Source organism: Bufo gargarizans, chromosome 6 (genome assembly GCF_014858855.1).
Source record: "Bufo gargarizans isolate SCDJY-AF-19 chromosome 6, ASM1485885v1, whole genome shotgun sequence".
Classification (NCBI taxonomy): Eukaryota; Metazoa; Chordata; class Amphibia; order Anura; family Bufonidae; genus Bufo; species Bufo gargarizans.
The window spans coordinates 307,916,581-307,935,894 of record NC_058085.1 but is presented as its reverse complement, the minus strand read 5'-3'; the positions used below and the strand labels follow the sequence as shown (position 1 = coordinate 307,935,894).

The following is a 19,314-nucleotide window of genomic DNA, read 5'->3' as shown; positions in this document are numbered from 1 at the left end:
AAAAATGGCTTCACAGGCAAGGATATTGTGGCTACTAAGATTGCACCTCAATCAACAATTTATAGGATCATCAAGAACTTTATAGGATCATCAAGAACTTCAAGGAAAGAGGTTCAATTCTTGTTAAGAAGGCTTCAGGGCGTCCAAGAAAGTTCAGCAAGCGCCAGGATCGTCTCCTAAAGAGGATTCAGCTGCGGGATCGGAGTGCCACCAGTGCAGAGTTTGCTCAGGAATGGCAGCAGGCGGGTGTGAGCGCATCTGCACGCACAGTGAGGCGAAGACTTTTGGAAGATGGCCTGGTGTCAAGAAGGGCAGCAAAGAAGCCACTTCTCTCCAAAAAAAACATCAGGGACAGATTGATATTCTGCAGAAAATATGGTGAATGGACTGCTGAGGACTGGTGCAAAGTCATATTCTCCGATGAAGCCTCTTTCCGATTGTTCGGGGCATCAGGAAAAAGGCTTGTCCGGAGATGAAAAGGTGAGCGCTACCATCAGTCCTGTGTCATGCCAACAGTAAAGCATCATGAGACCATTCATGTGTGGGGTTGCTTCTCATCCAAGGGAGTGGGCTCACTCACAATTTTGCCCAAAAACACAGTCATGAATAAAGAATGGTACCAAAACACCCTCCAACAGCAACTTCTTCCAACAATCCAACAACAGTTTGGTGAAGAACAATGCATTTTCCAGCACAATGGAGCACCGTGCCATAAGGCAAAAGTGATAACTAAGTGGCTCGGGGACCAAAACGTTGACTTTTTGGGTCCATGGCCTGGAAACTCCCCAGATTTTAATCCCATTGAGAACTTGTGGTCAATCCTCAAGAGGCGGGTGAACAAACAAAAACCCACTAATTCTGCCAAACTCCAAGAAGTGATCATGAAAGAATGGGTTGCTATCAGTCAGGAATTGGCCCAGAAGTTGATTGAGAGCATGCCCAGTCGAATTGCAGAGGTCCTGAAAAAGAAGGGCCAACACTGCAAATACTGACTCTTTGCATAAATGTCATGTAATTGTCGATAAAAGCCTTTGAAACGTATGAAGTGCGTGTAATTATATTTCACTACATCACAGAAACAACTGAAACAAAGATCTAAAAGCAGTTTAGCAGCAAACTTTGTGAAAACTAATATTTGTGTAATTCTCAAAAATTTTGGCCACGACTGTACACTCCTTATTGGCTCAATGCCCGTACAATATTTAATCTGACATAGGGGAAACTAAGGGGCACATTTATTAAGACCAGAGTTTAAAGACAACCTTTCACCAGATTTTATTATTTAAGATAAATACCTGTACTTGCGGGGCTAATGGTGCCACCCTGACTGTTTCGTTAAAATAGCGCTCCTACGTCGCGCTGTGCCCCCCGGCATTTTCCCCGCTCAGTATGCAAATACTGAGCATCGGAGCAATGAGGAGGAGACTGAGTCTTTCTCCGTGGGAGTCTCCTTCTTCCTAGCCGTAGTGCTGTCCAATCGCAGCGCAGTGAAAAAACCTCCCTGGCTGTGACGCTCTCCGATGCGATTGGACAGAGCCACTGCCAGGGAGAAGGAGACGCCCACAGAGAAAGACTCAGTCTCCTCCTCATTGCTCCGATGCTCAGTATTTGCATACTGAGTGGCGTAGGAGCGCTATTTTAACAAAACAGGCAGGGTGGCAGCATCAGCGGGGGTACCCCGCAAGTACAGGTACTTATCTCAATTAATAAAATCCGGTAAAAGGTCCTCCTTATGCCCTGCACTGGCGGTGGATCCGCCGAAGTTATGTAGAAATGCCGGCCTCTACATAACTTCGTCAGATCCACCGCTGCTTCTAAATATAAGACAGCTTCCTAGCTGTCTTACATTTAGACCATTTTCAATGCCGAAAACAGGCATATAAAATGGCAAATGAGACGGGGCTGCTGGTCCGTTCCCTTCTCCTCCCACTTTTTTAGACCTGGCCTGAGCGGGGAGCAGTCACAGATTGCGACGCAAAAGACCTTTGCGCCACAAATAGCCCTAATTTAGGTGTATTTCTGTTTAAAGGGGTTCTCCGGGAATTAAGAAAGTGAAAATAATTAAATATTACTGCATTATAAATATATTAACAAATACCTTTCTTCAGTTATAATGGCTCGGTTTGTCTGGGGAGCCAACATTAGGAAAAATAAAATGGCCGCCATCCTACTAGTCCACACAAAACCTGTCCTAACCACAGAGGAGGACAAGTTAAAGAGCTGCGCCATCTTCCTCTCTTACTTGTCAGGGATTAAGATCCTGAATACAGTTTAATATGATCTTCAGCTGAATCACGGTAGGAATGGAGATCATTGGGAAACATGAAGTACAGAGGGGATAGTGGGGGTGTAGATAATGAGCAGCAGCACTTGTATACAGTCTGTTAGCCCAGCGGTCCAGGCCGGCGCCGATGCCCCTATCCGCAGGCACGGGTGCCCTCTTTTTCCTCCTGCCGCCATGCTGACAAATGCGGGTAGCAGGTAGCTTAGGATACTTTCACACTTGCGGCAGAGGATTCCGACAGGCAGTTCCGTCGCCGACACTGCCTGCCGGATATGGCAATCTGGACGCAAACAGATGCATTTGTGAGACGGATCCGGTGTTGTGTCCATGTTGCATCCGTTTTTCACTGAAGACTAATAGAAGATTCTTTTTAATTCATTTTCAGCTGAGCAACTTCTGTGAATTATGGATGACACACGGATGGTAAAAACGTACACACGGACCAACCACGGATCCTTCACGGACAGCTTCACGGATGAAACACGTATGCTTTTTTCACGGACATGACACTGACACAGAAGTATGACCGAGGCCTCAAGGTTGGGTTTCTGCAGGGTGGGTGTGGTACGACGGCTGCAACCCCGCCAATCAATAATGACCAATGGCCACACAAATTTCAGGGGGGTTAATGGCGGTATTACCTCAATATTTGTGCGACCAATGGCCACTGTGGGTGGGCAGGGATGAATCAGCCATATTATGCCCCACCTATGGAAGGTCAGCCTAAAACAGATGCTCTTTATGACTTACAGCTGTGCATGGTCATTGCTCATAATTACCTGAAAGCCCAAAATTCTTCAGAATAAGGAGAGAGAGTCTTGTGTTTCCGAGACCACGTATTTCCCCGACTATTTCCCATCCACACATCATACCCTGCATCTGCCAGGATGAAGCCCAAACTGTTGTTGGCAAGATTGCTAACCCAGTTACTGCCATCTGCAAGTAGGCCATGCTGTAAGAGCACCACAGGCTTGGGTCCTGAAATGTAAGACAGATATTACATGGCACAGCTTTATACAGTACAGTGTTTGAGAGTCAGATACATGCAGGTTTTTGGGAAGTCAAGACTAATTTGTTTTCAAAATGAAGCAAAAAAATTACAGGTATTTGGCGTCAGATATTTTGCATCTTACATCATTGATCTGTTGCAAAACTAAAAAGATGCAATTTCTACGTTGAGAGGAATGTTTCTGTAAACTGTGGCATTCACAGCAGGACCCATTCAGATTCTCTATGCATAAGCCCTTACTGCTATACCACCATGAGGCACTAGGGGAGCCGATGTCTTATTTTTAGGCATATTGCGATACAATGTGTAGTAAAAATTCCCACATTTAATGAACAGTATGCTTAATGTTTTTATGGTGTTGAAATGCCAGACACCCAGGCACACCACCAACAACGAGAAACAGCTTTTACCTTTAGTGGTATAACTTACCATAAACAGGAAAAAGAATGAAGACATGCATGGGCAAAAGCTTAGCTAGTTTCAATTATTATGTCGGATATATTTTGCTATAAATCTGTGCCAAAAGCATAGCAAAATCTGCTAGTGTTAGGTCCCATGAACACGACCATATCCGTTTTGCGGACAAATATAGGGTATTTTCTGTTAGAGGAACTGACATACGGATGCAGAAAGAACAATTACCATCCATGTGCTTTCCGTATCCGTATGTTCGTTCTGCAAAAAGAAAACAATAGACCCGCAGATAACCTGCGGATGACACACAGACTGCATCCGTTTTTGTGTTGTGTGAAATCCATGGTGAAAATCTGTGCCATAATCTGGTCTTCGCATTGATTTTTTCTGCTACATGAGGAGATACGGTTTTTGAAAACCCCATCCACTTCTACTGTATTATAAACTGTCACGGTATTCTGTACAATGTATTTACCAATTAATTACAAAAAACAGTATATTAAAATATTTTGTTCTTGAATAACACTTTTAATTTCTATATTAAAGGGCACCTGTCAGTAGATTTGTACCTAACCTGTTACATGTGCACTTGGCAGCTGAAGACATCTGTGTTGGTCCCATGTTCATATGTGCCCGCATTGCTGAGAAAAATGATCTTTAATATATGCAAATTAGTCTCAAGGAGCAATGGGGGCGTTGCCATTACACCTAAAGTCTCTGCTCTCTTTACAACTGCCACGTCATCTGCACTTTGATTGACAGGTCCATGTCTGATGGTGTTTTCACTGCGTTGTCCTCAAATCAAAGCGGAGAGGCCGTGGCAGTTGCAGAGAGAGATGAGCCTCTAGGTGTAACGGTAACGCCCCCGTTGCTCCTAGAAGATTATTTGCATATAATAAAGCATCATCTTTCTCAGCAATGCAGGCACATATGAACATGGGACGAACACAGATGACTTCAGCTGCCAACAGGTCAGTCAGTTTCATAGGTGCATTTATTTATTCAATTAAAAAATTCCCATTAAAAAATTACGCTTTTTTCCACAGAAAATACGCTTTTCAATGAAAAAAATAGCAAAAAAAAACAAACGTCCCCATATTTTTGCAATTGCGTGTCCGTAACGACCCAGACTGCATAAATATCAAGTATATTATTCCCTACGGTGAACGCCATAAAAAAAATATAAAAAAAACTGACAGAATTGCTCATTTATTCTTAGTTGTCACCGAAAAAACGTAATAACAAGCAATCAAAAATTTACTCCAAAATGATACCAATGAAAAATACAAGTCGTCCCCCAAAAATCAAGCCCTCACCTCAAAAAGTTATGGGTCTTAGGAAGCAGCAATGCAAAAACAATTTTTTCTTCAAAAAAAAAAGGGGTAATAAAAGTTGTAAAATGTAAAAAACATATATGTATTTGGTATTACTGTAATCGTACTGACCCAGAGAATAAATATATTAAGTTATTTATACTTAAAACTGAACGCCGTAAAATTTATAACATAAAAACGCAGTGGCAGTATTGCTGTTTTTCCCATCTCCCTCCTAGAAAGAGTTAATAAATGTTCATCAGAAAGTTATGTATACCCCAAAATGGCGGCATTAAAAACTACAATTTGTCCCTCAAAAAACAAGCCCTGATAAAGCTATATAGATGGAAAAATAAAAAAGTTATAGCTCTTGGAACGCGACGATGAAAAAAGGGAAGAAAAACGCTTGGTCAGTAAGGTACAAAACAGGCTGGTCACTAAGGGGTTAGATCTCCCTATTGATTCCAATTTGTGTCAATTCTTTTGGAGTCTAAGCTCTATCTCTTAATCTACAGTCGGGTCCATAAATATTGGGACAGCGACACAATTGTAACATTTTTAGCTCTATACACCACCACAATGGATTTGAAATGAAACAAACAAGACGTGCTCTAACTGCAGACTGACAGCTTTAATTTGAGGTGTAGGAATTACAACAGTTTGCATCTGTGCCTCCCACTTGTTCAGGGACCAAAAGTAATGGGACAATTGGCTTCTCAGCTGTTCAATGAGCAGATAAAAGGTCCAGAGTTCATTTCAAGTGTGCTATTTGTATTTGGAATCTGTTGCTGTCAACTCTCAAGATGAGATCCAAAGGGCTGTCACTATCAGTGAAGCAAGCCATCATTAGGCTGAAAAAACAAAACTAACCCATCAGAGAGATAGCAAAAACATTAGGTGTGGCCAAAACAACTGTTTGGAACATTCTTAAAAAGAAGAAACGCACCGTTGAGCTCAGCAACACCAAAATACCTGAAAGACCACGGAAAACAACTGTGGTGGATGACCAAAGAATTCTTTCCCTGGTGAAGAAAACACCCTTCACAACAGTTGGCCAGATCAAGAACACTCTCCAGGAGGTAGGTGTATGTATGACAAAGTCAACAATCAAGAGAAGACTTCACCAGAGTGAATACAGAGGCTTCACCACAAGATGTAAACCATTGGTGATAAACAGGAAGGCCAGATTACAGTTTGCCAAATGGCATCTAAAAAAGCCTTCACAGTTCTGGAATAACATCCTATGGACAGATGAGACCAAGATCAACTTGTACCAGAGTCATAGGAAGAGAAGAGTATGGAGAAGGAAAGGAACTGCTCATGATCCTAAGCATACCACCTCATCAGTGAAGCATGGTGGTGGTAGTGTCATGGCGTGGGCATGTATGGCTGCCAATGGAACTGGTTCTCTTGTATTTATTGATGATGTGACTGCTGACAACAGCAGCAGGATGAATTCTGAAGTGTTTAGGGCAATATTATCTGCTCATATTCAGCCAAATGCTTCAAAACTCATTGGACGGCGCTTCACAGTGCAGATGGACAATGACCCAAAGCATACTGCAAAAGCAACCAAAGAGTTTTTTAAGGGAAAGAAGTGGAATGTTATGCAACGGCCAAGTCAATCACCTGACCTGAATCCGATTGAGCATGCTTTTCACTTGCTGAACACAAAACTGAAGGGAAAAGCAGTAGACAAGCAGGAGCTGAAGACAGTTGCAGTAGAGGCCTGGCAGAGCATCATCAGGGATGAAACCCAGCGTCTGCTGATGGCCATGCGTTCCAGACTTCAGGCTATAATTGACTGCAAAGGATTTGCAACTAATTATTAAAAATTGAAAGTTTGATTTATGATTATTATTCTGTCCCATTACTTTTGGTCCTTGAACAAGTGGGAGGCAAATATGCAAACTCTTGTAATTCCTACACCGTTCACCTGATTTGGATGTAAATACCCTCAAATTAAAGCTGACAGTCTGCAGTTAAAGCACATCTTGTTTGTTTCATTTCAAATCCATTGTGGTGGTGTATACAGCCAAAAATGTTAGAATTGTGTCAATGTCACAATATTTCTGGACCTGACTGTACATCTCATGATTGTGAATTGGTTTTCTCTAGCTGCATTTGCATGCAACGAAAAGTTGCACAAATCTCCGACGCAAAAATGATTAGCATGCTACTTATTTCACATGGAGAAGTAGAGGACAAAGGGGCTAATTATCCGCAGCAGAAATCTGACTGTAAGCCTTGAATTCCTATGGTGTATCTTAGTAAATGTGTGTGAATGTGCCGCGAAGGGAGTTGTTAAAGAGTTTGACATGTAGGGCTCGGCAATGATGCCAGTAAACATGGCATTGGCTGGTACAACAGGTTATTTTACTCGGAGCCCCGGAGCATCAGTAGGGGTCTAGGAGGTGACTATTGTTTGTTTTTTGCTATATTACATAGACCAGGATGTAATATAAGAGAGCAGGATGTACGTAACGCAAGAGAAAATAATCATATTTAAAATGGAAAAGATAATTCCTGCACATAAAAACCAGGAACCCTTGCACCAAGTGGGAGTCATATTAGGCTACTTTCATATGAGCGCTTGTTACTTCTGTTTTTACTGAATTCTGTGATGGAAGACCCGAAAGGAGATTGGCAATGAACACAGATATGAAAGCAGCTCTAGATGTAAGAACACTGTAACGACAAATTAATCCAAAATGAAATGGAAAAACATGAGATTCCAGAGAAAAACACAAATCATCGATGACCTTGGCAATCATATCTCATGGCTTTGTAGCAACAAAGGATTTATTCAGTCAGCGCACTAACATCCTGACAGAATAAAAGGGAACTCAAAACCCTTAATAATCTTTACTTAACCTTTAGAGAAAATCATGCAATGACACAATGTGGAATAAGCATGTTGCCATCTGTATATAAATCATCAAAAAAGCCAAGATTTGAGCCATGAAGCTCAGTGACAACACATTTCCAAAATATCCAACCTTCAAAGGCTTCATGATACTTATGGAAGAACCAAGAGCCTGAGGAACATAAAATCTGAAAGCGTATTCTTGTTCTTATACCAGATTGGCTCAACATTGCCATTTCCAGAGCAGTAGGGATTTAATGGAACTACACGTTTCCATGAAGTAGACCTTGGCACGTTCTTCGATGTCTTCTAATGAAAGTCATGTTCTGTCATCATTCCTCAGAGAGTCTAGTATTCAGTCTCCTTTTCACACATTTCCAGATGAAACGCAGCTCTTCCTAAACTCTTGGTTTCTTCCAAGAACACGTTTAGTCATGGACATACCGTCCTAGCCGAAAGGAATACTCATGCTCGGACTTGGCTCTAATATGGATGATGTTACTGATGCGTCAAAGCCAGGGCCAAGGGAGAACAGAACAACTGAAACCTTGTCCTTGTTACCGGTCCTCATAGGCATCTGCGTGAGGCCCGTGTCACATCACCAGATCAATGTGCAAACCTATCACATTTCATTAACTAAAAGAGCAGGATGTACGTAACGCATATTTAAAATGGAAAAGATAATTCCTGCACATAAAAACGCTCATTTATGGGGACTTTCACAGGCTACTGTGTTCAGGGATGAAAGCCAGAAAATCACAGTAAAAAGACAGCCTCTAACACGGCTGCAAGCGTGAAAGGAAAAAGACGTGCTGTAAGCCGGCTTGGAATAATGCACTCTGATGCTATAATATGCACTGACTGGGTCAGGTGTAAATTATAGTTAATCGTTTTATTTGTGACGCCAATTGCAGCGTGCGCAGGGTACAATCTCAGGGCCCTTTAAGATGTTGTAACTCACGTACCAGGTTAGGAATGCCAGAGTGGTGTAATGTCTCTGTGTGATAGTGGCAATAGTGTCAGCGGTGTCTCCTACCTGGGTAGAGCTGGACTCCTGGATCCTGGCTCACTTGCAATAAAATAAGTGTGCTGCTAGTAGGAGTAATTGAGGGATTTGCAGCAAAAATTGAGATCCAGACTTAGAATAACGTTCAAACTTGTCTTTACTAGATACAGCAGTAATCCACACGAGATACAGCAATAGTCTGAAGTCCCAGCAGGTATTGGCAATGTATGGCAGGAATCTATCTTCTGCTTCTATCATGTGCCTGGAGCTCTCTGCAGGATAAGTCGTCTGCTTGTGGCTCTGTATTGTGGCAGGAATTTATATCTTCTGCGCTATCTGTCTGTGCTGTATTGGGGACTGACTAGCTGAGGAGGAATTTGGCTTCTCCTGGTCTCTGGACGGTACTCACAGTTGTGCTGACAGAGTATGCTTCTTCCTGGAGTTCTGGAGGTGGCTGCTTGCTTTCTACCAGCTGAGGCTAAAGGACTCAGACTGGGAATGATGATCTTCTGTCTCAGCCTACAAAAGATCATCGCATTGCGCATTGCTATAAGCATAAGAAGAAGGAGCGCCGGGCGGCCACAGCGCATGTAAGTATAATGCTGCTGAGTAACTGACCATGGCAACAGGACTTCAGTAGCGTCCTGGCTGCCATGGTAACCGATCGGAGCCCCAGCATTACACTGCTGGGACTCCGATCAGAACTGCCGATGCCACCAATGATGGGGGAGGGCGCACTGCCCACCAATGATTTTAATACCGGAGGGGGGGGGGGCACACCTCTCCAGCGCTATTGTACTATGCATTCTGTATTCAGAATGCTATTATTTTCCCTTATAACCATGTTATAAGGGAAAATAATACAATCTACAGAACACCGATCCCGAGCCCGAACTTCTGTGAAGAAGTTCGGGTTTGGGTACCAAAATTGCAGATGTTTCTCACGCGCGTGGAAAACGCATTACAATGTTTTGCACTCGCGCGGAAAAATTGCGCATGTTCACGCAACGCGCCCCGCGTGAAAGAGGCCTTAGAGTCATTTATTTCACACCACAAAGACTGGAATGCAAGCCAGCCACCTCCCTGCATATGGAAGCGTAGCAGTGCATTGAAATATGGTTTTGATTTAAAATTATTTTTTGTATCAGGACAAGTCATGAGGGACAAGAAGATCGAATCCCCGCTTTAGTCCTTCAACAAGTCTTTTTTTATTTTTTTATTTCCACACTCCCTGTACAAGGCATAAAAAGTCATTTTGTGGACAATTTTAAAATCCAAAATTTATCAGGCATGGGCCAAATTCATACATTTCAATGAGACAAGAGGTAACCACACTGCACTGCCGCTGTAAGACCAAGTGCGCTGGCTGTCCTTCAAAGAGCAGATCGGCAGGGGTGCCGGGAGTCAGATTCCCACAGATCTGATATTGACGACCTATCTTCAGGATGGGTCATCAATATAGGAAACTAGACAACCCTTTTAAAGGGAATGTCTCATATTTTTTTAGTTTCATTAAATACATATCAAGCGGTATTTCCATCTGGACATTTATGAAATATCCAAATGAACATTTGCACTCGTACACTGCTTGAGAAAAGTCCCAGTAAGAGGACTGAAGGGGTGCACTGGTGAATAAGGCTACATGCACACGACCGTATGTGTTTTGCAGTCTGCAAATTGCGGATCCCCCCCAAAAAATGGATGAAATCCGTATGCCATCCGTTGTTGTTTTTTGCGGATCCATTGCAACAATGCCTAAAACGGACAAGAATAGGACATGTTCTATTTTTTTTGTGGGGCTATAGAACAGACATACTGATGCGGACAGCACACAGTGGCTTTTGTGGACCCATTGAAATGAATGGGTCCGCACCCTATCCGCAAAAAAAAAACATGGAAACAAACCATGTTCGTGTACATGTACAGTAGCCTAAAGGTCACCTTATTTGACCACATTTTGGGAGAGATGCAGAATTCTCTAGATGGTATATCGACAGGATATGTCACAAATGCCTGACAGTTGTGGGCCCCAGAGGCGGTCTCAAGAATGGGGCCCCTATCTTGAGCCCTGTGAATGGATAGGTGGCTGTGCACGTGTAGTGCTCCCTATTCGCTTCTATGGGAGTTTGGAAAATAGCTCAGTAAGCATTTTTTAAAGTCCCATAGAAGTGGATGGAGCTGTGCATGTATGGCCACCTGTTCATTCACGATGGTGCATGATGGGGCCAAATTCTCACAATAGGAGTAAGTGCCAAGGGTGGATCCACATCTGTCATCTGACATTTATAGTATATCGTTTGAATACGCCATAGATGTCTGACTTTGAAGCCAGCAACCTGTGGTGTCCTAAAGTGTGCCTAGAACATTAAAAACCCCACTCCGCTCTCTGCGTTCCTGCCGTTGCTCCGCTAATCTCCTCTTCAGGCCTCCGCTAAGTCACAGCAGTGATGTCATCACGTTCAATCCGTCGAGACCTGTGATTGGCCTGCGTTTATGGGACCATGCCTCTAAGTGGTCGGGTGGGGACCAGAAATGACTGGGAACGGAGCAACGGTGGGACCACAGGCAGGTGAGTAGAGTTTTTTATGTCAGGGGCACCAGGGGTCCAAGGCTGGACAACCCCTTTACCTCTGCTGAAGATAAGAAATGCACTTTACACCAAAAAATTCTACAGTAAATTAAAAAAGAGAATATGTTAAAGGGGTTCTGCACTTTCATTTAACTGATGGTCTATCCTCTGGATAGATCATCAGCTTCTGATCGGTGGGGGTCCGACACCCGGGACCCCCACCGAACAGCTGTTTCAGAAGGAAGCGGCACTCCAGTAGCGCCGCGGCCTTCTCACTGTTACCCGCCGTTAATCAGTTAAATGAAAGTGCAGAACCCCTTTAAAGATACATTACCTTAAAAAATATACAGCACAGGATTCTATGCAACGTTTTTCTAAACATTAGTGACTCATAAACTGGTCTTAAAAAGTGAGAAAATACCAAGCTTTGACGTCCACACAAACCTGTAAATGGAGATTTGACACCATAAGGTATCCTGTTGATATTTAGGATATAGCCGTCTTCAGTAGTCACATCATATTCCTCGCTGGGATATCCTTTGTATTCAATTAGTTCACTCTACAAGAAATAAGACAAGGCAAAGTTGCAGTGAATTGTGCACTACACGGCTACACAGCAAGCTGCGGGGCACAGTGTGTTCTCAGAGCGTTCTATCAAGGCTAGCAATAAAGGAGTTTTCCGAGATATTTTTCTTGATAGTGTTCGGTCAGTGATTTCCATCAGTGATTTTGAGCCAAAACCAGGTGCGTCTCTAAACGCAGAAGGTGCAGATCTTTTCCTTCTACCTTATGTCTCTGGAGGCTACAAACCAGGTTTTGTCTCACAATCACTGATGGAAATCACTGACCGAACACTGACATGTGAATGAGGCTTAGGCCTCTTTCACACTATCGTATGGCTATTTCAGTGTTTTGCAATCCATTTTTCACGGATCCGTTGTTCCATTTTTTTGTTTCCGTTCCGTTTTTCCGTATGGCATATACAGTATACAGTAATTACATAGAAAAAATTGGGCTGGGCATAACATTTTCAATAGATGGTTCCGCAAAAAATGGAACAGATACAGAAGTGTTCCGTTTTTTTTGCAGATCCATTTACTTGAAAGGAGCCACGGAACGTGATTTGCAGGCAATAATAGGACATGTTCTATCTTTCAACGGAACGGAAAAACATTCAGTACATTCAGTTTTTTTTGCGGAACCATTGAAATGAATGGTTCCGTACACGGACCGTATATGGAACGCAAAAAACGGCCCACAACTGTGAAAAAAATCGGTAGTATGAAAGAGGCCTTAAATGGGGATACCGCACCTGAACCATATCCGCACCAAAATCCACAATTTCTAACACCGGCTTTTGGTGCAGATTTGATGTGGTTTTGCCGCAGATCTTACCCTTCGTTGGAAATCCACAGCTAAAACCACAACCATAACGGACATGCTGTGGATTTGGAAATCCGCATGGCAGCTCAATTTCCGCACAAAAAAAATCCCCAAAGTGTATATGCCATTTTTGAAATCTCATTGTTTGTGCCTGTTTTTAGTCTAAAAAATGCTGTTTTAGACAGTCTTAGGCCCCTTTCACACGAGCGTGATTTCCACGCGGGTGCAGTGGCGTACATACCAGGGTCGCAGGGGTCGCAGTTGCGACCGGGCCCGGCACTCCAGGGGGCCCGGCCGCCTGTGGACCCCCCCCCAGGCCGCTGGCAGGGCTCCCGCTGTACTCACATGTAATGGAGCGCTCTGGTGGGGCCCGGCATGAAGTACAGTGGCAATTTCGGGCCCCATCAGAGCGCTCCATGCCACCATTACATGTATAATATGGGGGGTGGGGGGGCCAGAGGGTCAAGTAAGGGGGGGGGGGAGCACGCACTCACACACACACGGCCGGCAGTTCCGTTTCTATAGTGAAGCAGGGAAACCTCTCTGCTCCCTGCTTCACTGATCTTCAGAGCTCAGGAGCTCCCCCTGCTGGCCCCAGATCGCGCTGCTGCCTGTCACTGTAGGAGGAGACCTAAAAACCCGGCAAGCTGCCTACTCTCCTCAGGGAAGAAGGTAAGTATGTAAGTATTTTTTTTTCTAATGCTGCAGACTGGGGGCAGGGGGGGGGGGGGGGGGATTGATGGGAACAACTAGAGTGAGGGGGAACAAAAGTTGGCATCTCTACTGAGGGGCACCTAATCTGCCATAACTAATTTGTGGGGGCACCTAATGTGGCATAACTACTGTGAGGGGGCACATATAAAGGCATAACTATGAGGGGGCACATATGAAGGCATAACTACTGTGACGGGGCATGTAAGGCTACTTTCACACTAGCGTTCGATCGGATCCGTTCGGAACGGATCCGATCATATTAATGCAGACGGAGGCTCCGTTCAGTACGGATCCGTCTGCATTAATAACTTAGAAAAAATTCTAAGTGTGAAAGCAGCCTGAGCGGATCCGTTCAGACTTTCAATGTAAAGTCAATGGGGGACGGATCCGCTTGAAGATTGAACCATATGGGCTCATCTTCAAGCGGATCCGTTCCCATTGACTTACATTGTAAATCTGGACGGATCCGCACATATGGGCGAGCGGAGCGGAGGCTGAACGCCGCCAGACTGATGCAGTCTGAGCGGATCCGCTCCATTCAGACTGCATCAGGGCTGGACGGAGGCGTTCGGGTCCGCTCGTGAGCTCCTTCAAACGGAGCTCACGAGCGGACCGACGAACGCTAGTGTGAAAGGAGCCTAATCTGGCATAACCAATGTGAGGGGCACATATGTGAGCATATCTAATGTGAGGGGCACATAATCTGGCATAACCACTCTGAGGGGACACATATCTGGGCAAATTTACTTTGAGGGGGCACATAACCGGGCATAAATACTGTGAAGGGGCACATAATCTGGCATTATTACTGTGAGAGGACACGTAATCTGGCATAACCACTCTGAGGGGGCACATATGTGGGCATATTTACTTTGAGGGGGCACATAACTGGGCATAAATACTGTGAGGGGCACATAATCTGGCATTACTACTGTAAGGGGCATATAATCTGGCGTTACTAGGTGAGGGGCACATAGTCTGGCATTAATACTGTGAGGGGGCACATAATCTGGCATTACTACTGTAAGGGGACACATATTTGGCATAACTACTATGAGGGGGCACATATCTGGGCATAATTACTGTGACGGGAACAAAGGTGGGCATAACTACTGTGAGGGGCCACAAGGTGGGCATTAGTACCGTGTGGTTGCACTTAGGGGAAATGTCCTAGATTACCCTGCTACACATTGGCATGGCTCAGTCTTACAGGCCAGCTGGTGATTTCACAGGGGCAGTCACCATCCCTTCCTTATGTGATTATTCTTTTTTTCTCACCACAGGGACCTTGTTCTGGATCCAGCGGACATCACGCCGACGCCAGCGACACCCTGGATGAGGTAGGACCAGATTTTATTAGGACTAGGTGAGTGTAGCCATGCATTGGGCTTAGGGCTCTTTAACACAAGCGGATCCCGTGCGAGGAATCCGCTGCGTAAATGAGAGCCAAGCCCCGTTCCAGACAGCAGAGACACAGAGCATTAACATGATTGATAAGGCTCCATGCCTCTCTGTGATCTCTTTACTACAAAATCACAGAGACAAAGTTGTCACCGTGATTTTGTAGTAAAAAGATCACAGTCAATCATGTCACTGCTCCGTGTCTCTGCTGTCTAGAATGGGGCTTGGCACTCAGTCACGCCGCGGATTTAGTAAAAAAATCTGCCGGTTCTTTGAAAAAATGTTTGCACTGTGGCCCATAACACTATAGTTACACCACTGGTAGGGGAGGTAGTGGGGGGGGGGGCTAGGAGGCAGGTTGGGGGGGCGACGGGGCGACGGGGAGGGGGCCCCATAGATCAGTTTCGCACCGGGGCCCCATGGATTGTGTGTACGCCACTGCGCGGGTGCAATGCGTGATGCGAATGCATTGCGCCCACACGGAATCCGGACCCATGCATTTCAATGGAGCTATGTACATGTGCGTTGGTTTTCACGCATCACCTGTGCGTTGCATGAAAATCACAGCATGTTCTATATTCTGCGCTTTTCACGCAACGCTGGCCCCATAGAAGTGAATGGAGCTGCGTGAAAATCGTAAGCACCCGCATTTAGTTGCATTTACTACTGAAATTGCTCCTGTTTTGGAGGCTTTTGCGCCTCTATTTAGACATGCACACAAACGTTGTTTGTTTCCGTGTCCGTTCAGTTTTTTTTTGCAAATAGGATGCGGACACATTTATTTTAATGGGTCCACAAAATCAGTATGTCCGTTCTATAGCCCCGCAAAAAAAAAATAGAACATGTCCTATTCTTGTCCGTTTTAGGCATTGTTACAATGGATCCGCAAAAAAAAAACGGATGGCATACGTTAGAGTGAACGAGCCCTAAGGGTGTGAAGCCCGTGCCAGTGCTGTGGACCGCAAATTGCGGTCCACAATGCACGGGCACCATCCGTGGAGAAGGCTCATGGGGATCGCAGACCCATTCACTTGAATGGGTCTGCGATCCTTTCGTTCCGCAAAAAGATAGAGCAATTCTAATTTTTGCGGTGCGGAAGCACGGAATGGAGCCCGTAGTGCTTCCGTAGTGTTCCATTCCGCATCTCCGGATTTGCGGACCTATTGAAATGAATGGGTCTGTGATGCGGAATGGCAACGGAACGGTGCTCGTGTATTGCGGATCCACAAATGCGGTCCGCAATACGGCAATGGGCATCACACATCCATGTGAAGGAGCCCTAATTCAGATGTTTTCTAACTTTCGCGACTTTTTTAAGATCTAGTTATGTAGGTGAGCCTTTTTTTTGCGCCTGAATTTGTCGTAAAAACAGTCTGATTTCTACTCCACTCCAGGGCTGGCGTACTTTTCTTCGCCTGTTTTGAGTGGTGAAGTGAGACTTTTCTCCGCAAAGATGCAACTTTTTTCATGTGCAAATGTCTAAGTGAATAGGAACCAGTCTAAGGCCTCCTGCAAATGACCATAGGTGTCCCGTTGCCGCATTGCGGACCGCATTTGCGGATCCGCAATACACGGCACTGTTCCGTGTGCATTCCGCATCACAGATGCGGACCCATTCTCTTCAATGGGTCCGCAAATCCGGAGATGCAGAATGGTGCGAAACGGAACCCTACGGAGTGCTTTCGTGGGGTTTTGTCCCGTACTGCATTACATATCCTGTCTGATTAATTCAAAAGTTTTCTAACGTTTGAGCCTATTTTCGGATATATTTATGTAAGTGCCCCATTTAGTCACAAAAACAGTCTAAGGGCTCATGCACACGGCCGTTCCCGTATTGCGCTCTGCAAACAGCCGGTCTGCAATTTGCGGGCTTCGGCCATTCCGGGCCCACAATCTGGAAGGTCTGGTGCGGAACAGAGGCAAGGAACCCCACGGAAGAACTGGAGCATGGAGTAGTAGGTTCTCTCCGTGTCTCTGCACCGCAAAAAAATAGAACTTGTTCTATCTTTTTGCAGTGCGGACGGATCACAGACCCATTCAAATTGCGGTCACCAATGCAAGAAACATCCGACCAACGGCCGTGTGCACGAGCCCTAATTTGTTCTCCACTTCAGGGCTAGCATACTTCGAATTTTTTTTACCATTTCCGTTGCAATTTTTAAAGGTCCATATGCAGAACCATTCGCTTCACTGGGGCCTGAATAAAAACCGAAATGACTCCGTGTGCATTCCGTGTCCGTATGTCCGCAAAAAAAATAGAACATGTCCTTTTCTTGTTCGTTTTACGGACAAGGATAGGCATTGTTACAATGGATCCGCAAAAAAACTGATGCAATATGGATGTCACATGGACGTCATCTGTATTTTTTGCGGATCCGTGTTTTGCAAACTGCAAAATACATACGGTCGTGTGCATGAGCCCTTTCTCAGTTTTGAGTGGTAAATCCTCAGCTGGGTGAGATAAAGAGAATATAGGAGAGCTCATTTCTCAAAAGGTTTTGCGCCTGTTTCAGTCTTATTTTATCTGTGTTAGACCTCCTGCACATGAACGTGTGCTGCCCGTTGCCGTATTGCGGACCGCATTTGCGGATCTGCAATACACGGGTGCCGTTCCTTGGGCATTCTGCATCACGGATGCGGACCCATTCACTTTAATGGGTCCGCAAATCCGGAGATGCGGAATGGTGCAGAACGGAAGCACGGAACGGAAACCCACGGAAGCACTACGGGTTTCCGTTCCGTTACAGTGAATGGGTCCGCGATCCGCTGCGGCTGCCCCACCGTCGGTGTTTGCGCAGCACGGCCACGGGGCGTTCGTGTGCAGGAGGCCTTAAGCAAACTTTTCTATTTAAAGGGGTTGTCCAAGCTTTTAATCAATATCAGATCCTCGGAGGTCCAACACCCCTAACGATCAGCTTTCTGACGAGAAGACATGCGTGCCGTCTCCTGTCTCCCTTCCTGTTCGCTGTTGCTATGTCTATGGCAAGCAGGAAGAGAGACAGGAAAACCCCTTTAATCGCATTTACTGTTTGCGTCTTGTTTTAGACTTCACATCGTATTTGCGTATCTTTCATTTTTCCTTCTGTTTTCGGAGCTCAAGTTAACTGTTTCGTCAGTGGACTAGTGTGATTTATGTAAGTGCGCCTTTATAACGTCCAAATTTGATTTGTTTACATGTGCAAAACTCCGCCCACTGCTGGCTGGTGTATGTATCTGCAATTAGTCACATATTTGGGACTCTGATGAAGTTAAAAAGTTGCTAAATTAATGGATGCGACTTTCAGTTTAGGCCTCATGCACACCGACGTTTATTTTTTATTTTTGGAGGATCCACGGACATGAAGGAAAAAGTTGTTTTGGTGTCCGTCTGGCCGTGCAGAGCCAAACGGATTCGTCCTGACTTACAATGCAAGTCAATGGGGACGGATCCGTTTGACGTTGACACAATGTGGTGCGATTGCAAATGGATCCGTCCCCCGTTGACTTTCAATGTAAAGTCAGGAGTCCCAATTATACCATCGGATCTGAGTTTTCTCCAATCCAATGGTATATTTTAACTTGAAGCGTCCCCATCACCATGGGAACGCCTCTATGTTAGAATATACCATCGGATTTGAGTTACATCGTGAAAACTCATATCAGACAGTATATTCTAACACAGAGGCGTTCCCATGGTTCCCGCACACTGGCCACCAATGATAATACACTAGAGGGAGGGAGGGGGAGCCGCACACTGGCCACCAATGACATTCAAACTGGGGAGGGAGGGGGAAGTCTGCTGCCTGGCAGCCCCTGATCTCTTACAGGGGGCTATGATACGCACAATTAACCCCTTCAGGTGCGGCACCTGAGGGGTTAATTGTGCAGATCACAGCCCCCTTTAAGAGATCGGGTGCTGCCAGGCAGCAGGGGGCAGTCATGTACACAGTTCGTAGTATATTCTAACTTGAAGCGTCCCCATCACTATGGGAACGCCTCTGTGTTAGAATATACTGTCGGATCTGAGTTTTCACGAAGTGAAAACTCAGCTCTGAAAAAGCTTTTATGCAGACAGATCTTCGGCCACGGATCACGGACACGAATGCCAATCTTGTGTGCATCCGTGTTTTTTCACGGACCCATTGACTTGAATGGGTCCGTGAACCGTTGTCCGTCAAAAAAATAAGACAGGATACACGCATCACGGAGGCGGATGACAAACGGTGCATTTTCCGAGTTTTCAACTGACCCATTGAAAGTCAATGGGTCCGCAGAAAATCACGGAAAACGGAACAACGGCCACGGGATCACACAACGGTCGTGTGCATGAGGCCTTAATCTGCAACTTCTTAAAATATATTTGCGACTTTTCTGGG

The 19,314-nt window shown here is 45.0% G+C and overlaps 1 protein-coding gene across 1 annotated transcript in view; it reads right to left on the bottom strand.

Annotated features, from left to right (window-relative positions):
* LOC122941188 (lysosomal acid lipase/cholesteryl ester hydrolase-like) overlaps positions 1–19,314 on the bottom strand; it is a 49,977-nt gene that overhangs the window by 10,520 nt on the left and 20,143 nt on the right. Inside the window, exons 3-4 of the mRNA XM_044298237.1 lie at positions 11,906–12,020; positions 3,064–3,262 (exon numbers count right to left, since the gene is read on the bottom strand). Of these exons, the coding sequence (XP_044154172.1) occupies positions 3,064–3,262; positions 11,906–12,020 (314 nt within the window). The remainder of the gene's footprint in view (positions 1–3,063; positions 3,263–11,905; positions 12,021–19,314) is intronic.